The 17,324-nt window shown below is 35.2% G+C and overlaps 1 protein-coding gene across 1 annotated transcript; it reads right to left on the bottom strand.

Annotated features, from left to right (window-relative positions):
- Nucleotides 1-293: 293 nt before the first annotated feature.
- On the bottom strand, nt 294-11,870 carry LOC126891082 (uncharacterized). Its single transcript, XM_050660260.1, has 3 exons — nt 11,608-11,870; nt 9,256-10,855; nt 294-365 (listed from the first exon to the last, which is right to left on the bottom strand). Exons 1-3 carry the CDS (start codon nt 11,868-11,870, stop codon nt 294-296), a joined length of 1,935 nt encoding a protein of 644 aa, XP_050516217.1.
- Nucleotides 11,871-17,324: the final 5,454 nt, after the last annotated feature.

The following is a 17,324-nucleotide window of genomic DNA, read 5'->3' on the forward strand; positions in this document are numbered from 1 at the left end:
TAAGGGTTGATGAAATAACTCTTTTCACAGTAGATGCATTTATTTCTATAAGTCAGAGTACTAACGGTAAAGAGCTGGTGGTACTTTAGTTCTCAGTAGCTGTGATGTTTTCCCTTTGGGATCTCAAATATAAATTACGTACTGTTCGCGATATAATTAGAACTAATCCTCGGTAATTCTGTTATTGTTTTTTGTATATAATGAAAGTAAGATTGTTTAATTAAAAGTGCTGAGTAGACTAGGTTATAAAAATAAAGAATACTATTGTTATTTCAACCCGACCTTGGTCAAACCTAAACTGTTACACTGATATGTGCGAATGTAGGTCGATTGTATTTACTATCAACAAACGTAGTTTTGTTTTGCTAAAGATATTTTTAATTATTAAAAGGATTTGTTTTAATAAGAAGATTACTAAGAGATGCCGTGTATCCCAACACAATGCCATGGCTCCCAAACATATTTTCAGAGCTCTATATTGTATTCGATCAAGAGTAGGTTGGTTCGTATTGGAGGTAGAACCATAGAGAGTAACCCATAATCCAAAATCGAGCGAATATAAGACTTGTAGAACATTAAGGAAATTTGTTGATCCGCGCCCCTGCTCTGTTTGGGGAGGAAGCGCAGAATATTAATTCCCTTTTCACATCTTTGTTTGACATACTTAATGTGACTGGTCCATAGAAGTTTACTATCTATAATTATACCTAAATATTTATATTCTTTTACGATAGGAATAGTGTATTTACCTATAGAGAAATTATCGACTAACTGATATCTGTGCCTTGTGAAACACATCACAGCTGTCTTTTCTGGTGAAACACTAAAACCCATATCGTCGAACCAGTTTTGTAACCTGTCAAAAGTACGTCTTAAGTCTATCATGCAGCGATCGTAGGTATTATGGGTGACATAAATGCATAAATCGTCCGCGTATTGAATAATTTGTATGTCATCGCTCATCAAATCATGCAAGTCTGCAGTGTATAAGTTAAACAAAAGGGGACTTAAATAGAGCCTTGCGGAAGCCCGTTGTAAAGTACTCTTGGACCATGTAAAACGTTATGACTATCTCGCAAAAATATTTTTCTATTAGCAAACAAATTTAAAATATTTATAGATACTCTTTTATTGATACCAAACGTTACCATTTTTGAATATAATATTTCCAAATCTACCACATCATAAGCCCCTTTAAGTTCCACAAAAAGACACAACATGTAATTATTTTTTGATAGACACAATTGAGCATCTGTAACTAAATGGGAGATTGCATCAATTGTACCTATACCTCTACGAAATCCATACTGATTTTTTGGTAAAATTGATCTGTTTTCGACAAAATGTTCGAGTCTAAATTTTATAAGCCTTTCGAAAGTTTTTGTAATACACGATAACCATGAAATAGGTCGGTAGGACGAAGGTAAGTCAGGTGGTTTCTTAGGTTTCGCTAGAAGACACACAATTATATTTTTAAGACTATCTGAATACTTTTGTTTCAACCACCAATCAATAAAAATTTCTAATAGAAGAAGTTTACCACTTTCAGGCAATTTATATATTATCGTATAAGTGAACCCGTCAAGTCCAGGTGCAGTATTTTTTGATTTTTTAAAAGCTAGTTCTAATTCCGAAAAGCTAAAATTTTTTGAAAGGGTGTCTGAGTCTTGATGGAAGTGAAATTGATTAATGTCGTTAAAAATTGAACCTGCAGCAGATGAAGGAGCCAATGTATCAAGAACTTTTTGAATAAGGCTTTCGTCTAATTGTGGTTTCCTTTTTTGATGGTGTTTATTGCAAATAGATCTTACAGTGTTCCATATCTCAGTCAGAGGAGTGTTTTTATTTAATTTATTCAAAAACATTTTCCAACTGTTTTTTGTTTAAATTTGAACGTACGTTTGACATTAGCAGAAATGTTTTGATATTGTAGATAATTGATAAAATACCTTGTTTTTTAAACTCGCTGAGAGCTTCTTTTCGTTTTTTGACAATCGCAGAATATTCCTCATCCCACCAATAAGGTCTTGGTACAGAAGGTGTGAAAGATTTCTTAATAGGCATAGATTTCGATACTGCGACCGTGATTGCATTGAGGAAAAATTCGATTTTGTCTACTGAATTTGAATTCCTATCTAAATTATTGAGCTCACTAATTTCTAATTCAAAAATATTTCCAAAAACAGACCAGTCAGTACGAGAGTCATTCCGTTTTGTTGATGGGTTGATGACAAAGGAGGAGGGATTGATTTGAATTTCTATATTGATTGGGTAGTGATCTGAACCTAATGAATCTGAATCTACTGACCAAGCTATACGGTCGGCTAAGAGGGGAGATGTTAGAGTTAAGTCAACGGCTGAATGATTACTAGTTGGGGATATTCTTGTTGGTGTTCCGTCATTTAATGTAATTATTTCACAATAATCCATGGCCTCCACTAATATTCTACCATTTCTGTCGTCTGCAATTGGCCCCCACATACCGTGGTGAGCATTAAAATCTCCCAGAAAAATAGTTTTGCAATATTAAACTGAAGGAATAGGTTGATTCAGTCATTTATTTCTATTCTAATATCTGATGATCTATAGATTAATACTAATGAGATATTCATTTTGTTCAAAAAAACTGCGCATGCTTCTATACTGTCATCGAAATTATTATTAACTTCGGATTATTGGTAATCTATTCCCTGTCTGATGAAAATACCTACGCCACCGTAACCATCTTCACGACATTTATTGATAAAGTTATATCCTTTAAGTCTAAAATGATGACCGGATGTGAGCCATATTTCTGATAGAACTATTATATCTGTATGGTAGTTGTTAATATGATGCATAAGACTGCCTTTGTTACTAGAAATGGATCTACAAGTCCATTGTAATATGGTTAGTTTTTCTGTAATATTTTTAGTAGCCATTTTCACTATCTGTGAGAATGGATTCTAAATTATCTTCATTATTATCGAATATTGTAATGATATTGTCCCTGATCTTATTTAATTTAAATTTTCCTTGATTATTAATTATATTTGTAATTAATGAATATATCTGCGAGATAAGTTTATCTCGACAAAACATGAAATTATTCTGTTGTGGAGCGGGTGTATATGGGGGAAGAGTAATTTGTCTTTTTTGATGGGAATTTTCTAAATCTGAATTACTAGTGCTTGGAGTCTGAGAAGAAGTCTCAGTTCTTCGCCTTTTAATTGTGTTTGATTCTAATGCGGTTGAATTTGATTTTGGTTTATTTAAAGGAGCATAATAAATTGTTTTGTTTGCTGGTGCTAAATCGGGAAAGTTTTCAAGATTATTTAATATATCAAACCTATTGTTGGTATTAATTTTGGCATAAGCTGGATTGTTAATCGATAATTCGGCATCCTTAAAACTTTTATTTTCGAAAGCCATTACTTTTTTTATGTCGTGTTGTTTTTTGTACATTAGGTAGTCTCTTGAAATTGAAGGATGATCAGAAAATTTATAGTGAACGCACATTTGCAACTCGGAATTACAGTCAGCGGAAGAATGCTCATTTGCACATCGAGAACAACGAGATTTGCTTTTACATTGAACGATATTGTGACCGTAACATAAACATTTTACACATTGAACAACTGGATGGATGTATGGTTCTACAGGGAAATTAACCATATTTATATTAATAGAGGACGGAATTTTATTACCTTTAAAATTTATTACTACCAATTGTCTATTGACAAATTCTTCTTTTTTGGTTTCAGGGTTTATAATTTTTCGTTTTATTCTTCTCACTTCCGCCACTGGAACTATGGAATTAATTGCTTTTTTCAAGTATTCTTCAGTAAAAAAGGTATCAACGCCGCGTATTATGCATCGTTTATGCGTTGTTTCTAAAATTTGCAAACCAACGAATTACTGGAGCAAAGAAGGCCGAGAGAGATCTAAGAGCATCTCACTTCTCACCTATCCAGCGCGGTATATTCCAACGAAAAATGGTCCACCATACTTAGAATAGCAGTAACACTAATATAAATAAATAATCAATTCGTTAACCAACTATTTTTAATGGGAAATAAGCCACAATTTTCAAAAAAAAAATGATTTTATTAACGTTTTGAAGCCCAAATCGGGTTTCGTTGTCAAAATACAAAATACTACTAAAATAAACAAAAATGTTGTTGCTAAGTAAAAAAAATTCTTCTAATAATTTATTTAATCTGACTCATTTATATTGGCAATTCAGACGTATATTATACATTTTAAAGTAGAAGACTTTAAAATTATATCACCAATATTTATGAGTTGCGTTCCTGGGACGACTTTACTAAAAGATAGTTCATTCGATTACATGAAATCAATCCCAACTCAAGAATATCCGTCACAAAAAAATCATAGCATGTGATCTGTCTTTAAAAAGACAACCAAATGCAACGATGACAGTAAAATTCTCGCCTTAGAGATTCCATAGTAAATCACGAGGGAAAACCAGGAAAAAACCTCGTGATACTATCCCGACATCGTAAGTATTTGGTCTTACGTTTAATTTACATTCAAAAAACTAATACTAAATTCTGACGATGTTTAAATTATAAATAATATTAATAATACATAGATATACAATAAGTAATACTAAAATATAAAATTTGTACTAACTCGATATGTTACTGACTTACTAATCGTGGTATTTTCTTTCTTAATACCACGACTAAGTCAATAATATATCCGAATAAAAAATCCGGATATCAAGACCGCTACTTCTTTTACAGTCTCTGAAACGTTTTCTCCTTCATACATTCCAGTAATCAACGCCGTCAATAACTTTCGTCGATAGACACGTTTTATAGATTCTATAATACATTATTTCGCCATCTTTTAGTTCTTCTTTTAGTGCGTTGTCCAACAGCAGGACTGCCTTTCTCGGTAGATTTCGTTAGATCCGGACGGCGCAGAACCGTCCGCATATGGGGATGTCCGGATATGACAGGTCCGGATATGGGAGGTTGTACTCTATTACTTATTGTATATCTATGTATTATTATTTTAATAGTATTTATAATTTAAACATATTAAAGTCAGAATTTGGTATTAGTTTTTTGAAAGTAAATTAAATGTAAGACCAAATACTCACGATTTCGGGATAGTATCACGAGGTTTTTTCCTGGTTTTCCCTCGTGATTTACTATGGAATCTCTAACGCGAGAATTTTACTGTCGTCGTTGCATTTGGTTGTCTTTTTAAAGACAGATCACATGATATGATTTTTTTGTGACGGATATTCTTGAGTCGGGAATGATTTCATGTCATCGAATGAACTATCTTTTAGTAAAGTCGTCCCAGGAACGCAACTCATAAATATTGGCGATATCATTTTAAAGTCTTAATACACGTCTGAATATACGTCTGAATTTCCAATATAAATGAGTCAGATTAAATAAATTATATTAGAAGAATTTTTTTTACTTAGCAACAACATTTTTGTTTATTTTAGTAGTATTTTGTATTTTGACAACGAAACCCGATTTAGGCTTCGAAACGTTAATAAAATCGTAAAAATGTATAAACATTCTCAATTTCTTTGCAATACGAAAATGCAGCAGCTGCATAATATTTTGGTTAAATCGGAGAGTGCAAGAAGGGTCTATACCGGTTTCGGAGATCTTTTTCCCCTCATCAGTAAACCCATATCCTCTTTTCTCCGATTTATCCAGGTACCATAGCTTGGGCCTTCCCGAATTGCAAAGAAAGAAATGTCATGGATGAACTAGGGCCATCTACCGAAAAACAAAGTAAGTTATCAATCGAAGTAGCACAGAAAACGACAATAAATATCGCTTCCGTACCACCAGATTGACAACAGGTGGAATACTGTCTTTGGTTACACCTCCTGAGATTTTCAAAATTTATAAATCATACAGGGTGCCGAGGAAATTAAGATGAGAGAATTTTAAATAATTCACAACTCATCTACTCAGCGTGGTAAAAGCTCCAACAAGAAAGATTCCTTAATACTCAAACAAAAGAGTAAATGAATTAAAAATGTATAAACATTCTCAATTTCTTTGCAATACTAAAGATTCCGAAACCGTGATGGAAACCGTTCGGAAATCCGAGAAGATCTCCGAAACCGGTATAGACTCTTCCTGCACTCTCCGATTTAACCAGAGTATTATGCAGCTGCTGCATTTTCGTATTGCAAAGAAATTGAGAATGTTTATACATTTTTGATTAATTTACTCTTTTGTTTGAGTATTAAGGAATCTTTCTTGTTGGAGCCTTTACCACGCTGAGTAGATAAGTTGTGAATTATTTAAAATTCTCTCATCTTAATTTCCTCGACACCCTGTATGATTTATAAATTTTGAAAATCTCAGGAGGTGTAACCAAAGAAAGTATTCCACCTGTTGTCAGTGGTAAATTCACCCTGTTCTGGTGGTACGGAAGCGATATTTATTGTCGTTTTCTGTGCTACTTGGATTGATAACTTACTTTGTTTTTCGGTAGATGGCCCTAGTTCATCCGTGACATTTCTTTCTTTGCAATTCGGGAAGGCCCAAGCTATGGTACCTGGGTAAATCGGAGAGAAGAGGATATGGGTTTACTGATGAGGGGAAAAAGATCTCCGAAACCGGTATAGACTCTTCCTGCACCCTCTGATTTAACCAGAGTATTATGCAGCTGCTGAATTTTCGTATTGCAAAGATATTGAGAATGTTTATACATTTTTAATTCATTTACTCTTTTCTTTGAGCATTAAGGAATATTTCTTGTTGGAGCTTTTACCACGCTGAGTAGATGAGCTGTGAATTATTTAAAATTCTCTCATCTTAATTTCCTCGGCCCCCTGTACGATTTATAAATTTTGAAAATCTCAGGAGGTGTAACCAAAGAAAGTATTCCACCTGTTGTCAATCTGGTGGTATGGAGACGATATTTATTGTCGTTTTCTGTGCTACTTCGATTGATAACTTACTTTGTTAATAAAATCATTTTTTCGGTAAAATTGTGGCTTATTTCCCATTAAAAATAGTTGATTATAAAAATGCCACAAGGAAATAGCTTCAGAACAACATTAATCATTTCGTTGTAAAGCGAAACAAGAGCGTCTTATATTTTAGTCTGTTCAGAGTCTTCTTCTATCAGAGTCACCAGTGGGTATTCCAAGTTTTATTTTGGTAGGTTCATTATAGGTAGGTAGGTAGGTTAAGGATTTACCCAGAAATTATAGATTTACCCAGAAATTGGTTAGTTTCACTGTAGTCTTCAGATTTACTGATCTGGGACGTCTCATTTCACTATTCGATTTGCGTCTCAGGGTATTTTGTATAAATTTATCAGTTTCATCCAAAGTTAATCGAAAACATTGTTTACCAGTCTTACTCCGCTGTCCATTTATATCTATAATAGCTATAATGGCTGTAAGTTATATTTCTTTTCTTTGAACTTCCTGCCTTTTTCTACGTGTTTCAACTTCGTGACGCAATTTGCTATAAAATATTGCTATTTTTTATCTGTAGCTTATTAGCACAGCATAGTTATATCTTGTTTTAAATTTCTGGAGAACTTGTTTAATACATCTTGCTTGCCAAGGTAAAACAGTATATGTGAAGAAAGTGAGTTTTGAGATAAATGACTTTTTGTTTGTTTACTGTGCCGTTTTATCATTTATAAAGTTCGATAGATGAAATTTGGTATATAAATAAAGTATATTATAATAAAAAGACTAAGTTTTCACTCTAATGGCATAGATAGATAGATAGATAGATTTATTTAACTACTTTACAAAAAAAAATTGTTTGTAGCAAGTCAAAATTACAAAGTCAAAATAAGGAATATAAAAATTACAAGGTATATAAAATCACAAGGTATATAAAACAGAAATATAAAACACAACTTATAAATATGTATCACAAACAAGAATATAGATTAACAAAAAATATTTTGTGTCACGGTAAGCATTTCAGTAGATGTTCTGCAATGAGTCATATATTCTTCCGAGCAATAAAAGCAATGTTTCAACAGATACCTTTTTATTACTTTTTTGAAACTGTTACAGCTTAGCTGTTTAATATCTTTTGGTAAAATATTGTAGTAGTTATAATTAAGACAATTTTTATCTGAAAGACGCAATCTAGAGCGATTTGTTCGTAAATAGTGAGAGTATCGCGTATTGTGAACGTGAACATCAGACTGCTTTGTTAAATGGGACCTTTTTCTGTGAATTTCAGTCAGAACTTGATATATCAACAGAGTAGGTAGCGGCATAATTTTTAATTTGATGAAGAGAGGTCGGCAATGTTCCAGATAACTAACCCCTGCTAAAATCCGGATAGCTTTCTTTTGCATCCTGAAAATTTGAAGAGCATTTGTTGAATTGCCCCATAAGATTAATCCATAGCTTAGGTGTGAGTGAAATAAAGAAAAATATGTCACCTTCAATGTCTCAAAGTTGACAACCCTTGCTAGTTGACGAATAAGAAACAATGAACTAGACAGCTTCGCCTTTACTTGTGAAATATGAGCCGACCAGTTCAATCGATTGTCTATGGTTATTCCTAATAGTTTAGCAGTGTCTTTGTCATCTGGATCGCCATGTAAACCACTTGCAGATATAATCAAGTCCTGCGTTTTTTCAGTATTGAGTTTTAGTTTGTTCGCAGCAAACCATGTGCTAGATTTATCAGAGACTTCCTCGTAAGCCATTTTTAAATCCTCATTTTTATTACCTGATATTATGTATGTCGTATCATCCGCAAATTGTACTGATTTGTACGGAGATATGAAATGAGGCAAATCGTTGACATATATAATGAATAAAAGAGGTCCCAAGACCGAACCTTGTGGGACTCCATGTTTTACGGGTCGAAAATCGGAGAGATAACCTTTAGACACTACAGCCTGGTGTCTACCACATAGGTACGAAGAGATAAGCTTAAGAGGGATACCTCTGATTCCATAATAGTTTAATTTGTGGAGCAAAATGTCATGTGAAACGCAGTCAAAAGCCTTCGACAAATCGCAGAGAGAAATTGCTATGCGATTGCCACGTTCAAGCCCCTCAATCACCTCGCTCACAATATTATATACCGCGTTTGTAGTAGAACGAGCACTTCTGAATCCATATTGCGAGTTGCTAAAATAACTTTTAGACTCAAAATAAGAATATAATTGTTGTTTGATCACCTTTTCAATCACTTTCCCGAATGTAGAAACAATGCTTATGGGTCTGTAATTGTCAGCTTTCGAGGAATCACCTTTTTTATAGATAGGTAGTACCTTTGAGTACTTTAGTGCTTCTGGAAATACTCCAGTTGATAAAATTAAGTTAATAAGATGAGTGAAAGGTGTTAAAACTATTTGGTAAGTTTCTTTTAAAATTTTGCTATTAATTTCGTGAACGTCCTTACAATTGGAATTATTAAGAGATTTAATTATTTGAGAGATCTCATCTTCCACAACGGGTCGGAAACAAAAGGACTTACTCGGGGAAGGATAGTTTCTGTAACTGAAGAGGATATCGTTATTAATAGTGGGAAGGGATGTAATTATATTCTCTGCGATTGTAATAAAAAATTGATTTATTTCGTCTGGAGATAGATCTGGTTGTACCGAACTGGATCTTGTATTGCCTCTTTCGAAGTTTAATATTTTCCAGCAGTCTCTAGGTTTATTATTGGAGTTAGCAATAAAACCAGAGTAAGCCGACTTTTTAGCATTTTGTAACTGCCGATTATATTCATATTTTTGTTGTTTATATAGTTTGAAAATATCGGGATCCTTAGTGACATCTGCAATGTGTTTAATGAGAGAAAGATTAGATCTGTAAGACCTTAATTCGTCATTAAACCATTGCACGGGTGTTATTTTAGCAGTTTGTCGTACTTTTTTTAATGGAAAAAACTTTAATATTAAGTTGTTATAAGTTTCAGTTAAAAAGAACATCAAGACATCGGGATCGTTATTGGTGTCATAGAAAAAGTCCATCTTTGTACTAGCTAGTGCATATTTAAGCTTCTGCAAACCAGAAGAAGTAATAGACCGTTGAAGTGATTGATTAGTGTCAACAACTTTAAGATCAGAATCAATAGATATAAATTGTGCTCGATGGTCAGAGAAACAAGGTTCAAATACGCCCACCCTGTAGATATTTTCAGAAAAGTTAGTCATAATGTTATCGATGCAACTACTGGATTGAGATGTGATTCTAGTATAATCGTTTATCGTTATTTCTAGACCAAAAGACATTAACAGATTTTGAATATCATAAGAAGAGTCAGATTTAATTTTAAAATTTATATTAAAATCCCCAAGTATAATCAGTTTGTCTGCTTTGTTAAGTAAGAATGCTATAACATTCTCAAAATTCACCAAGAACAAGTCACAGTCACCATTACCTGATCTGTATACAGTTAAAACATTGGTTCTCATTGAAGGTATATAAATTGCACAAAACTCTGAAGTTTGCTCTACGGTATATTCATTTAGATTAAGAGAAGAGTACATAAGATTTTCTTTTACATAAATTGCAACGCCACCTTGCTTCTTTTCAACCCTACAGAAAAAGTTAGCTAGTGAAAAGCCGGAGATGTTAATTAATTTTAGATTTTCTTCAGTTTGCCAGTGCTCTGAAAAACATATGACGTCATAGAACTTTTTATCCGCAAGAAAAGCATTGATCATATCGACTTTATTTGATATACACTGTAAATTGACATGAAACATGCTTACCGTGCCTTGTTGAATTAGGTTATTTTGAAAATTTGATGGAGGGTTAACGGTCGTTTCTTCATCCTTCATTTTATTTGAGTATGTGTTGGACGCTTCACAAAAAACCTGCTTACATAAGAGCCTACGGGCCATAGTTTTGGGTCCATCGCTAAACCAAAATGTTGTTCAAAAATTGAGACTTTAAAGGATGAATATATGTTGGGATGCTTAGCCGTTAAGGACGTACATATCACTTCTGGAAAGTGTTTTTCTAACATCTTCTTAAGATTATCTGCCGTTGTATGCTGGTTTACCCTAGTAACATGAAGATGACTAAATTTTGGGACACCACTGATTTCAGAGTTTTCATTATTGCCAATAACAATAGGTCCATTCCTTCTTTTATACCTAACAGTTTTCCATTCTTGCCCATTATTATTTGGAACTGGAACCGAATTTTTACTCTCAGACTCAGTATTTATCAAATTCTCATCGTTTGTTAAATTAATGATATCTGAACATTTTGCCTCCGTTTGTATTCTTAAAATATCAGCTGATAATTGTTTATTATTTTCGATTAAGGAAACAACTTGTTTATTTTTATTGGTACTATTTTTAAATAGAGTTTTTGTTGGGGAACTCCTTTCTTTATCAACAACTAGACTTTCATTTACAGCAACATTTTTTGCGGGTGTAGTGTTTTCGTTTTTTGGATATATTTTACTGCTAGACTGTTTCGGTCGTTCAAAATTTGGGTCTCTGTTTGAATGGTTGATTGAATTCGTATTTTGTTTTGTAGATGGCGACTGATCAGCTATTTGCATATATTTAAATAAATCTAGTTGTTCCTTCAATAAATTTATCGTAATTTGTTGATTTGATATTATTGTTTCATTCTGATTAATAATTTTCTTTAAGTACCTTATTTCAGTTTGTCTCGGATCCTCATCGTCAGCCTCACTATCCAAGGTTTTGTTTGGTGGATCACTTAACCTCACACTCTCCTCACAGCATATAACTGTCTCATCATCGATATATTTGATCGATTTTAGTTGCTTCAGGCAGCCACTATGGGATAACGTTCCACAATTCGCACATAATAGACCACTTTGTGCAACTTTATAACACTTTTTACAACACTTAACTTCCGAGTCGTAAACACGACCGTTCTTCTGAGGCGCCATGTTTCTTTTTTGAATATAACATATCCCACCAGAATGAAAACAATGGGAACCTTCTCTGGTTACACCTCCGAGGCTTCTACAATTTGCAAGCCATACGGATGCTGAGACTAAGGAAGATGAGGGAATTCTACAATTTACAATTCACGTCACATCTGCTCAGCGCGGTAAAGTTCCAACGAGACTGGTTCCCTTCATACTCCACACAGAGTAAATGTAAATAAAAAAAAAATAAAAAAAAAAATGAATAACCATTCTCAATTTCGTTGCAAAACGAAGATACAGCCGAACCATATTCCAGTCCAATCAGAGAGTGCTGCAAGCACCTCTACCGGTTTCGAAACTTATTAGTCTCTCATCAGGAGGCACATATGCTGCTCTCCCTGATCCAACCAAAACAAACCCCAGCGTGCAGTCCCGAATTGCAACGAACGAAATGGCGTAGATGCCCTAGCGGCAACTGCTAGCAAAAGACTAAGTTTTCACTCTAATGGCATATAACATATCCCACCAGAATGAAAACAATGGGAACCTTCTCTGGTTACACCTCCGAGGCTTCTACAATTTGCAAGCCATACGGATGCTGAGACTAAGGAAGATGAGGGAATTCTACAATTTACAATTCACGTCACATCTGCTCAGCGCGGTAAAGTTCCAACGAGACTGGTTCCCTTCATACTCCACACAGAGTAAATGTAAATAAAAAATGAATAACCATTCTCAATTTCGTTGCAAAACGAAGATACAGCCGAACCATATTCCAGTCCAATCAGAGAGTGCTGCAAGCACCTCTACCGGTTTCGAAACTTATTAGTCTCTCATCAGGAGGCACATATGCTGCTCTCCCTGATCCAACCAAAACAAACCCCAGCGTGCAGTCCCGAATTGCAACGAACGAAATGGCATAGATGCCCTAGCGGCAACTGCTAGCAAAAGACTAAGTTTTCACTCTAATGGCATATAACATATCCCACCAGAATGAAAACAATGGGAACCTTCTCTGGTTACACCTCCGAGGCTTCTACAATTTGCAAGCCATACGGATGCTGAGACTAAGGAAGATGAGGGAATTCTACAATTTACAATTCACGTCACATCTGCTCAGCGCGGTAAAGTTCCAACGAGACTGGTTCCCTTCATACTCCACACAGAGTAAATGTAAATAAAAAATGAATAACCATTCTCAATTTCGTTGCAAAACGAAGATACAGCCGAACCATATTCCAGTCCAATCAGAGAGTGCTGCAAGCACCTCTACCGGTTTCGAAACTTATTAGTCTCTCATCAGGAGGCACATATGCTGCTCTCCCTGATCCAACCAAAACAAACCCCAGCGTGCAGTCCCGAATTGCAACGAACGAAATGGCATAGATGCCCTAGCGGCAACTGCTAGCAAAAGACTAAGTTTTCACTCTAATGGCATATAACATATCCCACCAGAATGAAAACATTGGGAACCTTCTCTGGTTACACCTCCGAGGCTTCTACAATTTGCAAGCCATACGGATGCTGAGACTAAGGAAGATGAGGGAATTCTACAATTTACAATTCACGTCACATCTGCTCAGCGCGGTAAAGTTCCAACGAGACTGGTTCCCTTCATACTCCACACAGAGTAAATGTAAATAAAAAATGAATAACCATTCTCAATTTCGTTGCAAAACGAAGATACAGCCGAACCATATTCCAGTCCAATCAGAGAGTGCTGCAAGCACCTCTACCGGTTTCGAAACTTATTAGTCTCTCATCAGGAGGCACATATGCTGCTCTCCCTGATCCAACCAAAACAAACCCCAGCGTGCAGTCCCGAATTGCAACGAACGAAATGGCATAGCTGCCCTAGCGGCAACTGCTAGCAAAAGACTAAGTTTTCACTCTAATGGCATATAACATATCCCACCAGAATGAAACCCATAAGTGACCTCATCTTCCTTAGTCTCAGCATCCGTATCGCTTGCAAATTGTAGAAGCCTCGGAGGTGTAACCAGAGAAGGTTCCCATTGTTTTCATTCTGGTGGGTTATGTTATATGCCATTAGAGTGAAAACTTAGTCTTTTGCTAGCAGTTGCCGCTAGGGCATCTATGCCATTTCGTTCGTTGCTATTCGGGACTGCACGCTGGGGTTTGTTTTGGTTGGATCAGGGAGAGCAGCATATGTGCCTCCTGATGAGAGACTAATAAGTTTCGAAACCGGTAGAGGTGCTTGCAGCACTCTCTGATTGGACTGGAATATGGTTCGGCTGTATCTTCGTTTTGCAACGAAATTGAGAATGGTTATTCATTTTTTATTTACATTTACTCTGTGTGGAGTATGAAGGGAACCAGTCTCGTTGGAACTTTACCGCGCTGAGCAGATGTGACGTGAATTGTAAATTGTAGAATTCCCTCATCTTCCTTAGTCTCAGCATCCGTATGGCTTGCAAATTGTAGAAGCCTCGGAGGTGTAACCAGAGAAGGTTCCCATTGTTTTCATTCTGGTGGGATATGTTATATGCCATTAGAGTGAAAACTTAGTCTTTTGCTAGCAGTTGACGCTAGGGCATCTATGCCATTTCGTTCGTTGCAATTCGGGACTGCACGCTGGGGTTTGTTTTGGTTGGATCAGGGAGAGCAGCATATGTGCCTCCTGATGAGAGACTAATAAGTTTCGAAACCGGTAGAGGTGCTTGCAGCACTCTCGGATTGGACTGGAATATGGTTCGGCTGTATCTTCGTTTTGCAACGAAATTGAGAATGGTTATTCATTTTTTTATTTACATTTACTCTGTGTGGAGTATGAAGGGAACCAGTCTCGTTGGAACTTTACCGCGCTGAGCAGATGTGACGTGAATTGTAAATTGTAGAATTCCCTCATCTTCCTTAGTCTCAGCATCCGTATGGCTTGCAAATTGTAGAAGCCTCGGAGGTGTAACCAGAGAAGGTTCCCATTGTTTTCATTCTGGTGGGATATGTTATATGCCATTAGAGTGAAAACTTAGTCTTTTGCTAGCAGTTGCCGCTAGGGCATCTATGCCATTTCGTTCGTTGCAATTCGGGACTGCACGCTGGGGTTTGTTTTGGTTGGATCAGGGAGAGCAGCATATGTGCCTCCTGATGAGAGACTAATAAGTTTCGAAACCGGTAGAGGTGCTTGCAGCACTCTCTGATTGGACTGGAATATGGTTCGGCTGTATCTTCGTTTTGCAACGAAATTGAGAATGGTTATTCATTTTTTATATTATAATAATTATTACAGCAAAAATATATATATATATATATATATATATATATATATAAAAACATAAGATGTAGATCTTTGAAACACACTCAGTGAACCAAAGATCCAAGGTTATTGGTTTAACGACCACTCGTACGAAATCAAATAGATGAAATAGAGAATGTGGAAAAATCCCCTTACGAACAATTCACACATCCACCATTTCGGGCTGGGAAAAATTTTTTTAATAGAATCAAAGATATATATATATATATATATATCATATATATATATATATATATATATATATATATATATATATATATATATATATATATATATATATATATATATATATATATATATATATATATATATATGAAAGTTTCCACGAACAATTCACACATCCACCATTTCGGGCTGGGAAAAATTTTTTTAATAGAATCAAAGATATATATATATATATATATATATATCATATATATATATATATATATATATATATATATATATATATATATATATATATATATATGAAATGGTGGATGTGTGAATTGTTCGTAAGGGGATTTTTCCACATTCTCTATTTCATCTATTTGATTTTATATATATATATATATATATATATATATATATATATATATATATATATATATATATATATATATATATCAATCGGTTTTAAAACGTCTTGCGACGTTGTCCGATGCCTAATTTCCATGACACTCTCTCATCCCATTGGCCCTCTCTAAGATCTCTTGCGCTCATCGCCTTCGTTACTCCCTCTCTCCAAGATTTCTTGGGTCTTCCTCTCTTTCTGCGGTTTGGTGGTACCCATTGCATAATTATTTTAGGGAGTCTTGAGTTATCCATCCTCTGGACGTGTCCGTACCATATCAGCTGTTTTCTTTCTATGTCTGTTGTTAGAGAGCCGTCAACCCCCATTCGCTGTCTTGTCTCATCATTACGTATTCTCTCTCTGCGTGACACTCCTACTGATATTCTAAAAGCGTCCATTTCTACTGCCTCCAGTTTTCTTCTGTTGTTTTCGGTTATCCGCCAAGTTTCTGCTCCGTACAATAGACTGCTTTTAATAAGAGATTCGTAGATATTGTGTTTTCTTCTTTTTCCTATTTCATGATTCCACAGTACGCTGTTTAGACAACCTATTGTTTTTCTGGATTGTGGTATTGTTCTCTTTATTTCTTCATCATCTTTCCCCGTTGTGTCAAAAACGATTCCTAGATATGTGTAATGGTCGCAGGCATGATGATTTCATTATTTTCTAATGTGATGTTCGATAGTTCGGTACCTATTGGCAGGTATTTTGTTTTTTCTGTATTAATTTCTAGTCCCCACTTTCTATATTCTTCTTGTAATTTCCTTGCCATGTACTCTAAATCATCTTTATCGTTTGCTATAACAACCTGGTCATCAGCAAACTGCAATGTATATAAGCAAATCTCTCCAAGGTCTACGCCCATGCCTCTGCATTTTCGTTTCCACTCTTTCAATGCTTTTGCAACATATATTTTAAATAAGGTCGGTGATACACAACACCCCTGACGTAGACCTTTATTAACCAGGAAGCTTTGCGATAATCTGTTTCCAGTTTTTATTTGTGATGTTGACCCTTCATACAAATTTCTTAAGGCTGTTATTAAGGTGACATTAATATTCGTCTGTCGTAACACGTTCCAGAGTTTGTTTACAGGAACTGTATCGTACGCCTTCTGCAAGTCAATAAACATGAGGTGGGTTTCTTGATTTGTGCTTAATTTTTTTTTCTATTAGTTGTTTGAGGCAGAAGATATTATCAGTACAGCTTCTTCCTGTTCGAAAACCGGATTGTTCTTCTTCCTCTTGGTCTTTGTACTCCTTCTCAATGCGGTCTCTAATTATTCGTCCATACAAACGGCTGAATGTACTAGTCACTGATATCCCTCTATAGTTTTCACATTTAAGCTTATCTCCTTTCTTATGGATCGACGAAATATAAGCAATTTTCCACTCGTCGGGTACGGGAGAACCATTTATAAATTGATTTATGCACCAAGTGACGGTTTCAAACAATTTTTGTGATCCACATTTTATTAGTTCGGCTGGGATATCCCCTGGTCCTGGAGACCTACCGTTTTTCAGTTCTTTTATAGCTTTTCTAATGTCTGTCACTTGTATTGTTATATCTTCTCCTTCAATGTTAACCTCTGTTGGTGATTGAGTTAAGTATTCGTCCCTATTTTCTGTCAGTAGTTCCCCAT

This window comes from Diabrotica virgifera, chromosome 9 (genome assembly GCF_917563875.1).
Source record: "Diabrotica virgifera virgifera chromosome 9, PGI_DIABVI_V3a".
In the NCBI taxonomy this organism is placed as follows: domain Eukaryota; kingdom Metazoa; phylum Arthropoda; class Insecta; order Coleoptera; family Chrysomelidae; genus Diabrotica; species Diabrotica virgifera.